Source organism: Rutilus rutilus (genome assembly GCF_951802725.1).
Source record: "Rutilus rutilus genome assembly, chromosome: 17".
NCBI lineage: Eukaryota > Metazoa > Chordata > Actinopteri > Cypriniformes > Leuciscidae > Rutilus > Rutilus rutilus.
In genome coordinates, this window is record NC_140230.1 from 29,240,805 (window position 1) to 29,257,482 (window position 16,678).

General features: G+C 37.0%; 1 protein-coding gene across 1 annotated transcript in view; it reads left to right on the forward strand.

Moving 5' to 3' along the window:
• Positions 1 to 16,678, forward strand: part of nek11 (NIMA-related kinase 11) — a 59,020-nt gene that overhangs the window by 6,495 nt on the left and 35,847 nt on the right. The window contains exon 2 of the mRNA XM_084385917.1: positions 7,100 to 7,265. Coding sequence (XP_084242043.1) covers positions 7,100 to 7,265 — 166 coding nt within the window. The remainder of the gene's footprint in view (positions 1 to 7,099; positions 7,266 to 16,678) is intronic.

Sequence of the window (16,678 nt, forward strand, 5' to 3'; positions counted from 1 at the left end):
TAATAAAACCTTGTCGCAGACGTAATGCACCGCACATGTGCAGTGTAAATGAGGGGTAATATTTCTATACAGCTTTATTTTTATTTATTTATTTTCAGATTTAGTTTTAGTAATATTCAAGCTTTAAAAATAACACAAAAGAATACAAAACATTTGAGTAACGAACAGATCGAAATTTGTTGATTGAAGTTGAAATCAGTCTGGGGTGCGTTTCCCGAAAGCATCGTTCGCAAACTATTGTCGCGAGTTCCGTTGATACCAACATATTTCGATGATTTGGTGTTTCCAGAAAACAATAGTTTCAACTAGCATTCGCAAACAGCATCGCAAACTTACGTGGTTGGAACAATCTCTGGATGTGGTTAGAAGCATAGTTTCTTGTTAAATGACATGTGGACTTTGTCTAACATTCAGTGCATTCTACTGTATACCGTTTTTTGAAGAGTGCACATGTGCAAGGGAACTCCAGAGTATGATGTATGAGGGAATCCTCAATGAATCAAACATCAAATAAAGAAAAAATACATGGAAGAGAGAAATAATCATTAGGTGGCATGTTCGGAACAGCAGCATCTCAGAGATCTCGAATGGATTAATTAGCAGAAGGAAACGCACCCTTGATTAGTGAACCATTCATTCAGAAGGCTTTGGGTATGGATGAATCAATTAATGGAAAAGATCGGACTCAAACGAATCACTCATGAACTCTTTTGAACAAGGAGTGTTTGTGATGACAGAAGTGGTTCAATTTGAAATTAGATCAGATTTTGAATGGTGGAAACAAAATGTTTTTTCCAGTCGTTTGTGACTGCTGATTTGATCTCTTGACCCCTGTTGAGTATTTCCATTTTAAATTGTCCATTGTCCATTGTCCAATTTCCATTGTCTCTTTATTACAATGTGGCAGTCATTTAACACAAAACATTAGTGACTAGCAGATCTGGATCATTCTGAATATCATTATATTCTCCTCTCAGAGGCCAGAGGCAGCTAATCTCACTCAAGGAGGGGAGCGTTTCTCTCCATTTGGCCCCGCGAGCCCACTTTCAGCTTGTCCTCAGTGGATTTGCCTGTCAGACAAGATTCCCTGGAGCCTCCTAGCAGCAGTGCTTATTTCTGCTCACCTCATGATCCAGCTCTCAGCTATGCAACCTTCCACTTGTGTCCAGGTCCACCAGAAATCTCCCAATTTGTTTTCAAGTGCCCAGACTCTCGTATAGACTGGTCTCTCTCTCTCTCTCTCTCTCTCTCTCTCACAGGCACCTCTATCCTTTTCTTTGCACACCATTGCATGACAGATTTGGGGCTTTCTTGGTTGATGCAGCTACATCCGTTTGCTGACCTGGTTTATGTATCATGGGGATTTTCTCTCCATTTATTTTTTACTTTACACATCATGGTAATTGCAACAGTACCTTTTAAGGTTATCCGGCCTTAACAACACCTCAAAAAGTAAAATATTTTGCCAGAGAGTTGCTCAGTTACTATGGTTGATGATAAACATTATCCTTTGATATTGTAGCCAGGCTTTTTCTAAAATTGATGTAATGGTGTATGGTGTAATTATTTACTCATAGATAGGTTGACAGTTCAATTTTGGCCAAGGCTTTGGTTATATTAATTCAAAGGATATAGATTGCAAAAATGAGCAGGAGTCGGTCAACATTTACTCTCATACCTGCTTCCTCTGATCTCGAGGTTGAAATAAAATATGGAACCATGCAGTTTAAAATTGCAAAGGATTGCTGTTGGTTATTTGCTCAGCTTTCCTATATCCTTAAAATAGATCTCAAATTACCTCTATGCCTCCAGAGAGAGACTAAGAAGTGGGACATGAACGCGTGTTCAATTATTCACCACAGGAAATTTCAGTGATTGATGTTTTTTATCGATGGTACAGTATTTTCAATCTGAAGAGGTCTAGCTAAGCTTTTCTTTAAATTGTGAAACAATATGGTAAGGTTAAAATTTAAATCACACAATTAGGATAAATTAAATTGATTTCTTATTGCGCTAAGAAATAATATAGTAACTCTGCAGAGGAGAGTGGGGCACAACCTAACACATTTTGGTTTTGGCTCAATTATTTAAAAAAATAAGTTAGATTAATCTTTTTTTTTTTTTTTTTTACACAAGCAACATACACATCTCTGCTACAAATGAGCACTTAATGTTTTTTTCTAGGACCTACCATTTTTGTACAGTTGCACTGAAAGTGACAGAAGTGCAAATGTTATAACTTACCCCATATGCAGGTTTAATTGTAACAGACAGAGGGGTTAGTTGTAACACTTGTGTGTAACACACATAATTCAGTACTATTTTATTTGTATAGTTTCATATTGTTTGTGCATCTGTATAGATACATCCATCCCTCATCCAATCATCCTTCTATTATGGATCAATATCATGGATAGAGCTATAGGAAAGGGATGCACAGTTTTGCAATAAATAAATAAATAAATAAAATCATCAAATATTGTAATTGTAATTGAATTATATTTGTGTGTGGCAGTTGCATGCAAATTATTATTATTAATAATAATAACATTAATAATAATAAAAACGAGCTTAAAATCAAATTTTAAAGGGTTTATTGCATGAAAAACAGGCTGTTTAATAAATAAACAAGTGAACAACGCATAGTTAACAAATGTGGAAAAATTCCAACATTGTTTGTGAAAGTCCAACAAAATTAAATGTGGCAAAATAAATATATAAATAAATATTCAAACCTGAAAAATTGTGTGGCTCCCTGTTTTCATTTCATTATCGTTGTACACTTGGAGGCTTAGCTGTAACACTGTGCTACAACTAACCCCGCTGGGTAAAACATATTTTAAGCCTATAGCTAACAGTTGCTAGGAGTTGCTGATATGTTTCAAAATGGTGCTATGTTTTAGCCAACAAGTGATTAAGGTAATATAAAGTTAGATTTAGTGGCGTACACAGCCAACTCAGACTCCGAAAAAATTATGATGAAGAAATGCACTTGCATGGTGTCAAAACACTCTTTGTCCAGTATCTTCACAGAATCTTATCAAAACTTTCCACAAATTCGCGGGAGACAGTCTTCTGGCAGCAAGAGATAAAGAGCGGAAACACAACCTGCTTGACCCTGACTAACTATGTAAAAGGTCCGTGTTACATTTAACCCTGCGTTAGGTTGTGCCCCGCACTCCCCTATCACATTTTTATACTTATGTCTCCCTATTAGAGAGAACAGACGCACTTTTCTTTATTTATCTTCAGAGATAAACGTAATAATAAGATTGTACAGCAGTATATTATTTATAAAGGAATAAAGGAGTTCAAATGACCCATATCTGTCATTGACACATTTTTAAAACTAGAAACTGTAATGAATTATGGAAGGGGTTCAATACTGTATTACAGTCTTGGTAAGAACAAATAATATAGGCACATATCTGCTTTGACATGAAGGAATGTCTATCTGTCATTATTTAATGTTGATAAATATGTTTACATATTGTGACTGAGTGAATTTTCATGTATTATTCATGTACAATAGCAATAAGTGCTGAGAGTCTTCATTGCCTTATGCTAAATGTTCATAAAAAGGTTACTTTATTAAGCACATTTATTAAGTGCCATCTTACCGCAAGAACATAAAATCCCTGACATGTTTTCATCCTATAAACTGTAGGTTGATGTTGATGATCAGTTGTGAATAGTCTAGTTTATGCATTCATTGACTGGATACTTTAAATGAAATGGATAAACACAAACATATCTTAGGTGATGTGACAGCCTTATGGATGATAATATTATGTGGTTGTTTTGATCTCTTGTCATTATTTAGGGTAGAGGCTTCTAATGTGAATCCATAATGCAGGGTGTTTAGTTGATGTTAGTCTTTCCACAACATCAGCTCAATGGTTCATTAGATTGCTCTTGTGACATAATGCATTATAAAGGTATGTTAGCTCTAATGATACATGAGAGGACGTGGCCAAGACGAAATTAGATTTTCGAAATTAGACTGACCTGTCAAAGTCAGTGTAATGATTCTCTGTGTGTCTCTTTATTAAAGTGAGTCCTGCTAGTGTGAGCTTCAGAATGGTGTGACCTATAGTGTTTGTGCCATTAAAATCATTTTTTGTTATTTGAGTTTTTATGACACCTCATCAAGTTTATCATACTGGAAATTGTTTGTTAATGGTGGTAAAGACTTGTGGTTAAAACCCTGTTCAAACGTAATTTCTAATAACGTTCATAATTTATTATCTTTATTATCTAGATGAGAGGAAAATTATATTTTAATGCTTTTGCATTTGCTCGCAAAACTTTTGCATTCTCTTGCAAAACTTTTTTTTTTTTCAAGCGAATGCAAATTTTCCTCTGTGGAAAGCAAACGTTTTTCGGGGGAGCAAAAAAGCATTGAAATATCATTTTTATCACCAAATTCTCTTAGAGGCTCTATAGCGAGTTCACAAAATCTTCCTGAATGTTTCATTCATGAAATCAGACTGATCTGTTTCAGCTCACTGACTCATGATCCAATATATAACTGCGATTAATGTCGTTTTGTCACACAGCTGTCCAGTGGTCTCAGAAGACTTAAGGTATGGTCACATTTACCACTGTGGAATTTCAAGAGGAATCCGTGCGATTGGGAGCGGAAAATTTCCCCACTCTGATTTCACACGAATTTGCCGTGTTCACCAACAGAAAGCTGCTTGGTTTGAAAGTGACTTCTGTGTGAGATGTGCTTCATGCATCACTACACTATTCACAGTGAACAATTATTTTGCCTGTGAATTCGCACCGCAATTTTGGTAATTTGACGCCACCTAAATAGCACACTAGTCACATAGAGGACTTTTGTTTTGGAGCTTAAAAGCTCCAGTGCCCAATTGCCCATTCCTTATTATTGTATTCAAAATTATGACCAGCAGAAAATGACTCAAGACGTGTGGGCTTGGAACGACCTGAGCCGCCAGCGATGAAAGAATTTGAATGACTCCATTAAGGAGTTGCTTTTCTGCATCTTTAAAAACACATTAGCTATTAGGTCCGTGTCTCAGCTTCCGGGAAAACGTGAAGAATGAGAGCAATCCATGACCAGCATTGCTGTGCTGAAGTGCACTTTACCTGTTCCCTTTGCTGTAATGATTTTCAAGTAGGAAGAGGAAAGAACAGAATGTTGAAGTAGAGAGAGGTAAAAGAGAGTTCTCCTTCAACGAGCCGAGAACCAATTTACAACAAAACCAGGAGGCAGATGCAGTGCGTTCATCTCTGTTGGTGGTATTTGATTAACTCCCTTAAGGTCTGGAAATAAGGTCAGTAAAATATGATTTTAAATCCCTGCTTTGTGTTAAATGCTCATTTGCATTTTTCTTCTTGCTAAAAGCCGATGGGATTAAATTAGCCGCTCTGAGCATTCCTTATTTGTCCCTTCAACTTGAATTATGAAGTGCATAAAGTTTGATCTGCAGATGTGGCGATCATATTTTGCTGCCGACTGGAGGAACAATTATTCTCCACAGAGTTCCTCTCCATTTATCATATAGATCATTCTTAGTTTTTAAAAACGGCTAATGATCACAATTTCTGCATTATTCAAGACCATTAGTTTTTAGAATTTAATAATGGCATGATAATTTATGCTTATCGTTTTCATTCAGATGTCTTGCCTTGAGTGTCTTTCATCTGAAATGCATCAGAAGATGGCTGATTTCTCGTTGCAAAAGGTCACATAGGCCAAGGCAACTTTCTATCAATGGATGTGTCTCTCCCTTCATTTTATCACTAAAAGCAGAATAATTACAATGACCCTTCATAATTTGTGCGCTAATGACAGACTACATTTTAAAGTGTGGCCCTGGCTTCCCGATCCCTTCAAGCTTGAAAAGGTCAGGGAAAACAATCTGTTCTTCCCTAAATGACTTTTTTGGAGCCAGGCTACAGCTGGTAATTGAGGAACGTGACGCTTATATAAATACAGTGCAACTCAGCATTGGTGGCAGGTTCCAGACAGTAGGAAATTTAAGAGAGGCTGTGCAAAATTAAAGGCTGAACAAGCAACGAGATGAGCAGTTTGATTTTGAGGGCTCTTGAGAGCAAAGCCCACAGCCCATCTCATTAACAACTTTTTTTTTTATTTTGCCGGTTGGATAAGCTGTCAATCTAGAGCTTTCTGTGAAAGTAGAATGCTTGAATAGAGTATATACTTCATTTTTATTGCTGTTTCTGTCATTTGATAAAGTACACTGGTCAAAAGAATAATGAAAGAAGTCTCTTATGCTTACCAGTTCTGCATTTATTTGATCAAAAATACAGTTAAAATAGTAATATTGTGAAATAAATAAAAAAGTTTTCTATTTTAATATATTTTTAAATATAATTTATTCCTGTGATGGCAAAGCTGAATTTTCAGCATCATTACTCCAGTCCTCAGTGTCACATGATCCTTCAGAAATCATTCTAATATGCTGATTTGGTGCTCAAGAAACATTTCGTGTTATTATTAATGTTGAAAACAGTTGTATTGCTTAATACTTTTGTAGAAACTGTGATACACTACCATTCAAAGTTTAAAGTAATTAAAAAGCAATTAGGTAAAAGTAATTAAACTGATTGATTAAATTGATCAAAAGGGAAAGTGAAGACATTTATAATGTTTCAAAAGATTTCTATTTAAAAAATAAAATATTAGCAAAAATATTAACAATGTTTTCAACAATGATCATCATAATAAGACCCATTATTAATAAATGAGCACCATTAATAATTGATCATATTTGAGCATCAAATCAGCATATGAGAATGATTTCTAAAAGCTCATGTGACACTGAAGTCTGGAATAATGATGCTGAAAATTCAGCGTTGCCATCACAGGAATAAATGACATTTTGAAATATAGTAAAATAGAAAACGGTTATTTTAAAAGTAATCAGATTTCACAATACTTATGTTTTTACTGTTTCTATGATCAAATAAGTGCAGCTTTGGTCAGCACAAGAGACTTCATTCAGTGTAAATTGCATTTAGTATTGAAGCATATTAATGATGCTAAGATAGTATAATTCAACTCAAGGTATGTTATTTACCCTCCTCGCTGTGGTTTATTGTGCAGGAAGGTGCTAAAAGAGATTCATGTTGGCGATCTGAAACCCAATGAGACGGTCCATGCCATTCAAGAGGCTCAGCTTCTCTCTCAGCTGAACCATCCTGCCATCCTCAAGTTCTACACCAGCTTCCTGGAGAGAGACACCTTCTGCATCATCACTGAGTATTGTGAGGTAAACTGTCTTCTGAGAACAACTGGTTTGGTTTCCGTTAGTCTCTAGTTGTCATAATAGGTCTGAAGCAAGTCACATGATCTGGTCTTGGTAAACAATGTTGACCTGTTGTGATCACATTATTAGCAAATGTCTTGTTATGTCCTTGAAACACACACTGGGATAGGAATACTATTTGCAGAGACGTTCATAATAATAATAATAATAATTTGTTACATTTATATAGCGCTTTTTCTGAGACCTCAAAGCGCTTTACATAGATGGGGGAATCTCCTCAACCACCACCAATGTGCAGCATCCACTTGGATGATGCGACGGCAGCCATATTGCGTCAGAACGCCCACCACACACCAGCTTACTGGTGGAGAGGAGACAGTGATGAAGCCAGTCAGTATATTAGTATATTAGTCCTAATGAAAGTGAGTGATACACAGTGTCCTATCCTGACACGATACGATAAGATTCCAGCGACAAATAATTTGTCTGTCCACACTAGACGCGACATGACTGCGAGATGCGTAAAAATCAATCAAAACCCACAGCCAATCAGAACAGCGTGTGGGCGGAGTCTCGCGGCAAGTAATCTTGATGGCACTCGCAAGAAAATGGATAATTATGTAGCCTAGTGAAAGTGTCACTTCAGGAACATCCCTTTCCTTAGGGCCTAGGCCTTTATAAAATGTACATGTGATTGTTTTAAAGACAACATGAAATCAAAATGACATGCTCCTGGTGTTATTGTGCAGGATTCATCTGTGCAAAAAGTCATGGAGTAATAACTTGATTGTTTCTTTTTTTTTCTTTCAATTTACTTTTGTAAACACATCACATTATGGAGGTCAAATGGGTTGCACATGCCCTTTGGTTGACTTCCTAGTCATAATTCTGGATTTATTTGTTCCGAACCAGCTTTCCATCACTCTGCTTGCACTGTCCAGCTCCTCTCCCATCTCTGCAGAGCCTCTTCTGTGTTTAGCGATGAATCAGGGATGCCTAGAGCATCCTGACATCGCCCAGAGGTCACGCTCATCTCCTCTACAGCTTCTGTGCCTATCTCACCATCTGATCTTTTCATCTATTCCTTGCTTTAAGACATATATCTGCAGGTCAGACCGGGCTCATGTCATCTCTGCCCTATGCTTTGGAAGGTTTGGCCAGTGATTATTACATTTTGCACATCTCAGTTTCTTTGGCACTCAAGAGTTAAACTCTCAGTGAATTTAATGGACATTCCCATCCTTTAAAAATCAGGAATGAGATCTCTGCTTGTTTCTCCTAGAAAGCATTGAGAATAAATGGAGAGCAAATTAAGACTTTTGGTTTATCTGCTTCTCTGATTTCTGAGATACTAAAATATACACTAATCTTATCTAGAGTTTTAGAAGAGATCTCAAATGTCACAAACTCTGCTAAGGTTCAACAATTGTCTCATTTGTGGCCATTTCTATTTCTCCTCAGGTGAAATATAAGGTGAAACATGTGAAACTTAGATTTAGAGAACTCAGTGAAGTCTCCCAGGCTACTGAGTAGTAATAAAATGCTGTGTTTTTTTGTGTGTTTTTTTTTCTGTTTCCATGCCTTTTTTTGTCTCATGTCAAAAGCCAAAGTTTTTTTTTTTTTTACTGAGATGCTACAGCAGCTCTATAATGTTACCTTGGAAGTGTGTTTTTTACCCTTGGAATGTTATGGAAATAGCTTGACTTAGGACACCACACTGATTTTTTTCTTGTCCAAATTGCTGTACTAAATTGAGTCCATTTGAAATTATTAGTATTATTAGACTTGTCACATAGTTTGACCCCGTGTTGATCTGAACCAAATATTAAATGTCCAACATTTGCAAAAGTGAAAAGTCTAATTTATTTTTTGTAAAACTATCCTCTTCATATCAAACATGACCATATGAGAACACAGATAATTATATGAGATGGTGAACTTGTCTAAACATAACCATGATTTTAAAGTGGAAATGAAGCAGGCAGTCAAGTTGATATTTAGTAAATGGATTTAATCAAAAATTATATGACAAACAAGATAGATATAACCATTAAAAAAAAAAAAAAAAATTATAGCTTTTGTAGCAAGGGCGCCGCCATCTTGCAGTACTACAACCTGCGATGTCACTGGGTGGGTTTGCTCCGTTGGATTAATAAAGATTATTATTGTTTCGATTCTGGTCTTTGATTTTTCTGCTTAGTTGCTGCAATCGTTACTAGTAATAGATACTCATGATACCAGGGTTGGGAACCACTGCTCTATTGGATTGAGATCTGGTGATTGTGGAGGCTATTTAAGTAGTGAACTGACTGTCATGTTCAAGAAACCAGTTTGAGATGATTTGAGCTTTGTGACATGCTAATGGGAATAAATTGTGGTCATAAAAGGATGGACATGGTCAGCAACAATACTCAGGCTGTAGTGTTTAAACAGTGCTCAGTTGGTACTAAGGGGCCCAAAGTGTGCCAAGAAAATATCACCATTATAACACCACCAGCAGCCTGTTGATCCAAGGCAGGATGGATCCATGCTTTCATGCTGTTTACTCCAAGAAATCGAGACTCATCATTCTAGAAAACGTTTCCAATCTTCTATTGTCCAATTTTGGTGAGCTTGTGCGAATTGTAGCCTCAGTTTCCCATTCTTATCTGACAGGATTGGCACCCGGTGTGTGTTCTGCTGCTGTAGCCCATCTGCTTTAAGATTGGATGTGTTGTGCGTGCAGAGATGCTCTTCTGCAGACCTTGGTTGTAATGAGTGCTACTGTTCTATCAGCTTGAACCAGTCTGACCACTCTCCTCTGACCTCTGGCTTTAACAAGGCATTTTCGCCTACAGAACTGCTGCTCACTGGATATTTTCTCATTGAACCATTGAGACTATTGTGCCTGAAAATCCCAGTACATGAGCAGTTTCTGTAATACTCGTTTGGCACCAACAACCATGGCATGTTAGAAGTCACTTGAATGAACTCTCTTCCCCATTCCAATGCTCAGTTTAAATGTAGCATGTATCATGTCATGGCTGATTAGATATTAGCGTTAACAAGCAGTTGAACATGTGTATCTAATAAAGTGGCCAGTAGTACTATATAAATAGTGGTAGTATTTTATTTAAATAGTAAAATACACATTATGATAGTGTTTGTTGTACTGAATTTGAGTTTTTACAGAAATGATTACATTACTGTATTACAATAATGAGAATGATGTTTATCCCATAACAATAATGAGAATTTGAGGGGGAAATGTTCTTTGTCTTGAAAATATTGTCACAATGGAAAAACCTTAATTATATCTTAAATATTTTTTTTAAAGTTGAATTGATAGTTCATGACCAGATTTTAAATGTCCAACGATCACAAAAGTGAATATTATGTTCATAAATTTGTCCTCTTTATTTCAAACATGACAATATGAGAACACTGACATCTTAATTTATGTGTGAACTTATTAATCTTACCAGTTATAATCATGATTTCCAAGTTGAGATTTTGCCATCTCACACAAATGATTATATGTCATGAGAATGTTAACTGTTTTCAGGGCTGTATGGTTGATGAAGTTTAAAAACTTGTGAACTGTGCCACATTGGCAGTTTTGGGGCAGAATAGAATGAAACGCAGAAGAAAATGAAACACAACAGCATTTTTACCAGCTGTTGATTCCACATTGTTTCCAAGCTGTTGAAGAATAAAAGATGACAGATGCCATAAAAACAGTTCTAATGTTAATGCTGCTTTGATTGTGTTCTCTGTGCTCTGGATTACTGCATGCAGCTCTTCATTTCTACATAGATTAAGGGAGATGCCTCCTGTGCCAAGCGTGTGAATTGAGTTCCTTTCTCCTAGAGACATGGGATAAAGAATAGGAAGAATCTTGTGTCTTTCCTGTTCTCAATGTGACGACAACGTAACTCGCTGCTTATCTATTATGATGCATCGTTGAAGATATCAACTAGCTAGTCACGACTGTTTCCTGAAACCGTACGGTCGCATATTTGTCGTTCAACCATGTTGGTTGCTGATGTCATGCAGGTGGTGGAGCAATACATTCTTTTAATGAATCTGTTTGAGATAAAATTAATGCTAGATTTTTTGCTAGGAATTACGGACATGGAATCTGAGGTCTAATTCTCATTTTTCTCAAGAAAATAATGTCAAAAACCTTAATATTCGACTGCCATCGACTGCCAGATTTTTAAAAAACAAATATGCAAGAGTTATATGAGTAGTCTGTGACTGTATTCAACATGTGCTATAAAAGCACAATGGGTACAAATATGGAGCTGGATTTGTATGTTTACTAATGGTCTGGCATACCACCATGCAATTATTTGTGGAAATGGTGCCTTTGATGTAGTCACTAGAAACCTATTCTGTTATAAATTAATAGCAAATTTCCTCTACATGACTCACTGCAGATCTCATTACCTCCTACTCCGTTGGATAAATGTCATATATTCATGTTAAGAGACTGAAGCCATAGATACACAGAGAGAGAGAGAGACAGAGGGATGATTATTTGCCTGTGATGGGTATGACATCTTTTTAGAAACAGCTCTAGGTGAGGAATCATTAGGGCATGGGAAGCCTCTGTTATGCTCCAACTCTTTGCCCTTTCAGGAACATGCACAGACACTTACATAAAGAAAGTGTTTTGATTGCCCCTGAGCACCTTGCACCTAAACGGTTGAACTATACCTGAGAGCTGATAAAGGATGGAGGTCTGCTCGCTCTCTCTCTCTCTCTCCAGTGAGTGAATGTGGCTAAGATCTGTCCATGCCAGTCATCTCACCTCCTTCAGCAGGCCAGTCTTCACCCCACCCGCTGTACCAATATACCTCCCATCTTTGATAATGCATGGGGCACTCAGTATTTTTAGTTGCACTGTTCCCAGGATCATAGGCAACCTGGAAATTTCTGTTTTATTTATTTATTATATATATTTTTAGCCACTGATCTTGACTGAACTTACATTGCATGTTAAATTGGTTAAAATATTAATGCAAATAAATTATATTGTTACAGAGGCGGTTCCCGTACCGTCTCCTCCGCACCACCGGAGGGATCCGTCTCCGGAATGTTAACCACTCTCTCCCAAACTCAAATTCCCATCATGCCTCACACCTGGGACTGATTGCGCAACACACCTGCACCTCATTTACACACACACACACATAAAAGCCACTTCCACACCACACTTCTCTGCAAAGTCTTGATTTGTCCCGGCTATCACTACTGAGCGTTATTTCCCGTGTTTGCTTTCTGATTTCTGACCTTGGACTGTTTACCCATTTTCTGATTGTCTCTCTGCCTGGCCTGACTCGGATTGTGTATTGGATTCTGATTATTGCTGCCTGCCCTGACCTCTGCCTGTTTCTCGGATGTTCTCTGTGTTCTCTCCATTGCCCTGTTTGCTGTTACTGACCCTGCCTGTACGACTATTCTTAATAAAGCTGCAAATGGATCCAACTGAGTCTGGTGCTTCGTTACATATATACACCACTGTTCAAAGGTTTGGGCTCGGTAAGATTTCTTAATGGCTTTGAAAGACGTCTCTTATGCTCACCGAGGTTGCATTTATTTGATCAATTTAAAAATTCAATATATTAAACAAATATATATTTTGTGATGACAGAACTGCCATTACTCCAGTCTTCAGTGTTACACGATCCTTCAGAAATCATTCTAATATGCTGATTTGGTGCTTAAAGGGATACTTCACCGCTGGAAAGATGAAAGTGTATTTAAATTGGGTCATTTATGTTGTAGAAATGTGAAATTATTTTAGAAGTTGGTGCCTTCTAGACTGAGAAAAGCTGTATTTGTATTTCATGTGGATGAAAGACAACAACTCCCAGAATGCACTTGCTTTCGCACTCCCAAGCCACGCCTACCGGTTACAGATGGCAGTATCGGAAGAAATGATACAATTAGGCTACTAGTTGACTCGAAACTGAAAAGACGCCGTTTTAACGTGAGTCTCTGTGACGAGTTAGTCCGCCCCAGCTCGAGTCTGCCCGGGCTTTTTGGACATGCCTGGCCGGGATTTTGAGATTGCCCAAAATGTCCGGGATTCGGCTTTTGCTTTCTACAATCGCCATTCATTATTTTTAAATTATTTGACACTGACATGTACGTGCCAGCTTTGCAGGTCATGCATTCTGCTTCATACGGATCCCGACCGAGACGAAAACACAGGAATCTTCTTAGCAATGCTAAAACGCACATCAACCGATCACTTGTTTAGCATTCATGGAAACACTACATTCAGATTCACCAAACGGAGTGAATTCAGTCCGATTGAAACAAAAGGTGTGCATGTAAACATAATGAATGGCGACTGTAGAAAGCAAAAGCCGAAATCCCGGCAAGAGGACGTATGGTCACCCCTACTACTCAGCTTTCTCCACAGAGCTAGAGCCTGTTAGTTTAGCTTAAAAAAAAAAGATGGCTGACACTATTTGAACACTCTGTGAGTGAGATCCCAACCCAGGCGTGTTGAAAACATGCGGTACTAGCTCCTACATCCTGGCTGTAGTCACTAGCCTCTGGCCAAAAAAGCCTCTGATGACGCAAAATGACGATTTTTGCGTCATCTGAGGTTTTTTTCCAGACAGAAAAAATACAGAAATCTCTCGTCTCAGGGGGACATGAGGGAGGGAAGCATGGTCATTCAAAAATACTACCGGGTTTCGTATCCCTTTAAGAAACATTACTTTATCTTTGTTGAAACAATTATTCTGCTTAATATTTTTTTTTTGGAAACTGAGAATGTTTTTCAGGATTCTTTAATGAATAGAAAGTTCAAAAGAACAGCATTAGGTAACACAGTAACACAGGTAATAACAGTAAATTATGCTTAATTACATGCAACTAACCCTCAACCAAATCTTGATCCTACCCAAACCCTATAGTAAGTACATGTAGTTGCTTAATATTACTGAGTACTTAAATATATAATTACACTGTAATAATGACACCTTAAAATAAAGTGTAACCCAGCATTATTTGAAATAGAAATCTTTTGTAACATTATAAATGTCTTTACTGTCACTTTTGATCAATTTAATGGGTCTTTGATGAATAAAAGTATGAATCTCTTACTAACCCGAAACTTTAATAACCAATCATTTTTTTTGTATAGAGATTGCTCTCTGACGCCCCTGGTTTAGATATATTTGCTAAAAAAATCAATAAGTTTCATGTGAGATCCATGAGATTTTGATACATGAGAACACTCTCTTCTGTAGTGAGTGAAATGGAGGTACTCCTGGCCTACAGGGAGGTTTTCATTACTTCTGTTCATGCTGCAATGCTTATTCCAGAGTTCATTGGCCAATTAAACCTTTGCACTCATAAAAAGCACTGAAAGCTTTTTGAAAGTATTCGAGGTGGCTTATTGAGTGATGATGGTTATAACCGTAGATAAATATCTAATGGGGGTGACAAATTAGCCCAATCCCAAGTACACTCATAATGCGACTCATCCTTCGCTTATACACGTGGCGAGCCACACTTACATTGAGCAAACGCTTCCCTCGGGCAGTGAACAAGAGGGCTTATCCAAAGATATGCCTTATGCCTGTCACAGCATTACCGATATAAGACTTTCCTAAGATTTTTCCCTAACTCACTCTCTTGAGACATTGACAAATGTCTGTTGTTATTGAAATGAGCGGTGCTGAGTTCAGTGTTGTGTTCAAACTGAGCTCCGCTTGAGTCGTATCATTAGTGGGATTGATTATTCTCTTGGCGGCACTTGGTGAAAACCGAGATCCTTAAATATGCTGCAGTTTTATATGCGCAATCTAATTTCATTGTTATTATGCATATAAGAATTAGTTTACTCGAAAAATAAAAATGCTCTTTTGTTGTTTCAAACTTTTGGATCTCATTTGCACTGGTGGTGAACTTTTAAACTTTGAATTGCAATAAGTTCAACTGTTCTAAGCATATTAGATTAGATTAGATTAGATTCAACTTTATTGTCATTACACAAGTACAGGTACAAGGCAACGAAATGCAGTTTAGGTCTAACCAGAAGTGCAATAGCAGCAAGTGCAGGATATACAGTGGTTCATAAGTGCAGAACATGGATATGTACTGAATAAATATAGAGTTGAATACTATTATAAACAAAAATTTACAGATAGATTGTCCTATGAATATAATATACAGATAACTATTACTGTGAACAGAATTTACAGCTAGATATGTACTGAATATAATAATATACAGATGGCTATTACTATAAACAGAATGTTTACAGATAGATATGTACTGAATATAATATACAGATGGCTGTTACTATAAACATAATTTTACAGATAGATATGTACTATGAATATATATACAGATGGCTGTTACTATAAACAGAATGTGAGCATAATATACAGATGGATATTACTATAAACAGAATTTTACAAATAGATATATGTATAAGTTAGGCTAATGAGCAGTATAACAATGGATTTAAAGTAGTGCAAATAAAGTTTGGACAGAAGCTATCCGAGTGAGTGCAGTGGAAAGTAATTGCATATTACAGTTAAGGTACGATATTGCAATGTATATATAAACAGTCGGTACTGTAAATAAACAGTCGGCAGTGCAAATGAGCATATTCCAGTCAAGGTAGTAGTGCAAGATGCATATGTAAACAGTTGTTACTGTAATAACAGTCAGCAGTGCAAATGAACATTATAGTATTGCAAATAACAAAATGGAGGCAGGTGTGAGGAGGGAGAGGAGAGTCAATCAGTATATCAGTATATATATATACTATATGTATAGGCCATACTACACAATAAAAGTAAATGGTGTCAAATGTTGTCTTGGAACCAATTGTCATTCAAGGTATGGACTATAACAGTTCAGATATCTTCTTTTGTGTTTCGCAAGAAGAAAGTCACAGGTCTGGGATTTGTTTATTTGACCAGTGAATCGTTTACATGGGAAGGGAGGGAGAAGACATTTTATGTGTATTTACAGTTCTTTTGGCAGGAAAGCTGCAGGCACGATATAGGTTGTTCTTTTATGCTCCACGGAAGGAAAGAAATCCTATAGGTTTGAAATGACATTGAGTAGGCTTTAATGATTATAGACTTCATTTTAGGGGGAAATATTTTTTATTTTACACTCTTAATTATTTTTAAACATCTTTGATCATTAGCAGTGGGGTCTCTGTCTCTCTCTCTCTCTTTTGCTCTCTCTCACGCTCCCTGCAGAAGTCTCAGGAGACTCTGGGCATCGTGACTGGCGCTGCCAGTGTGCATGTGAGCAGGGAAATGTGGGTTTTGTCTGAAGTGTAAATAGATGCCCAAAGGCTCACATTCTTAAAGAAAGATCAGAGAGAATGAGAGAAACATAGTAAAGTAGACAAAACAGCACATTATTATTCTTTGATGTATCTTTTT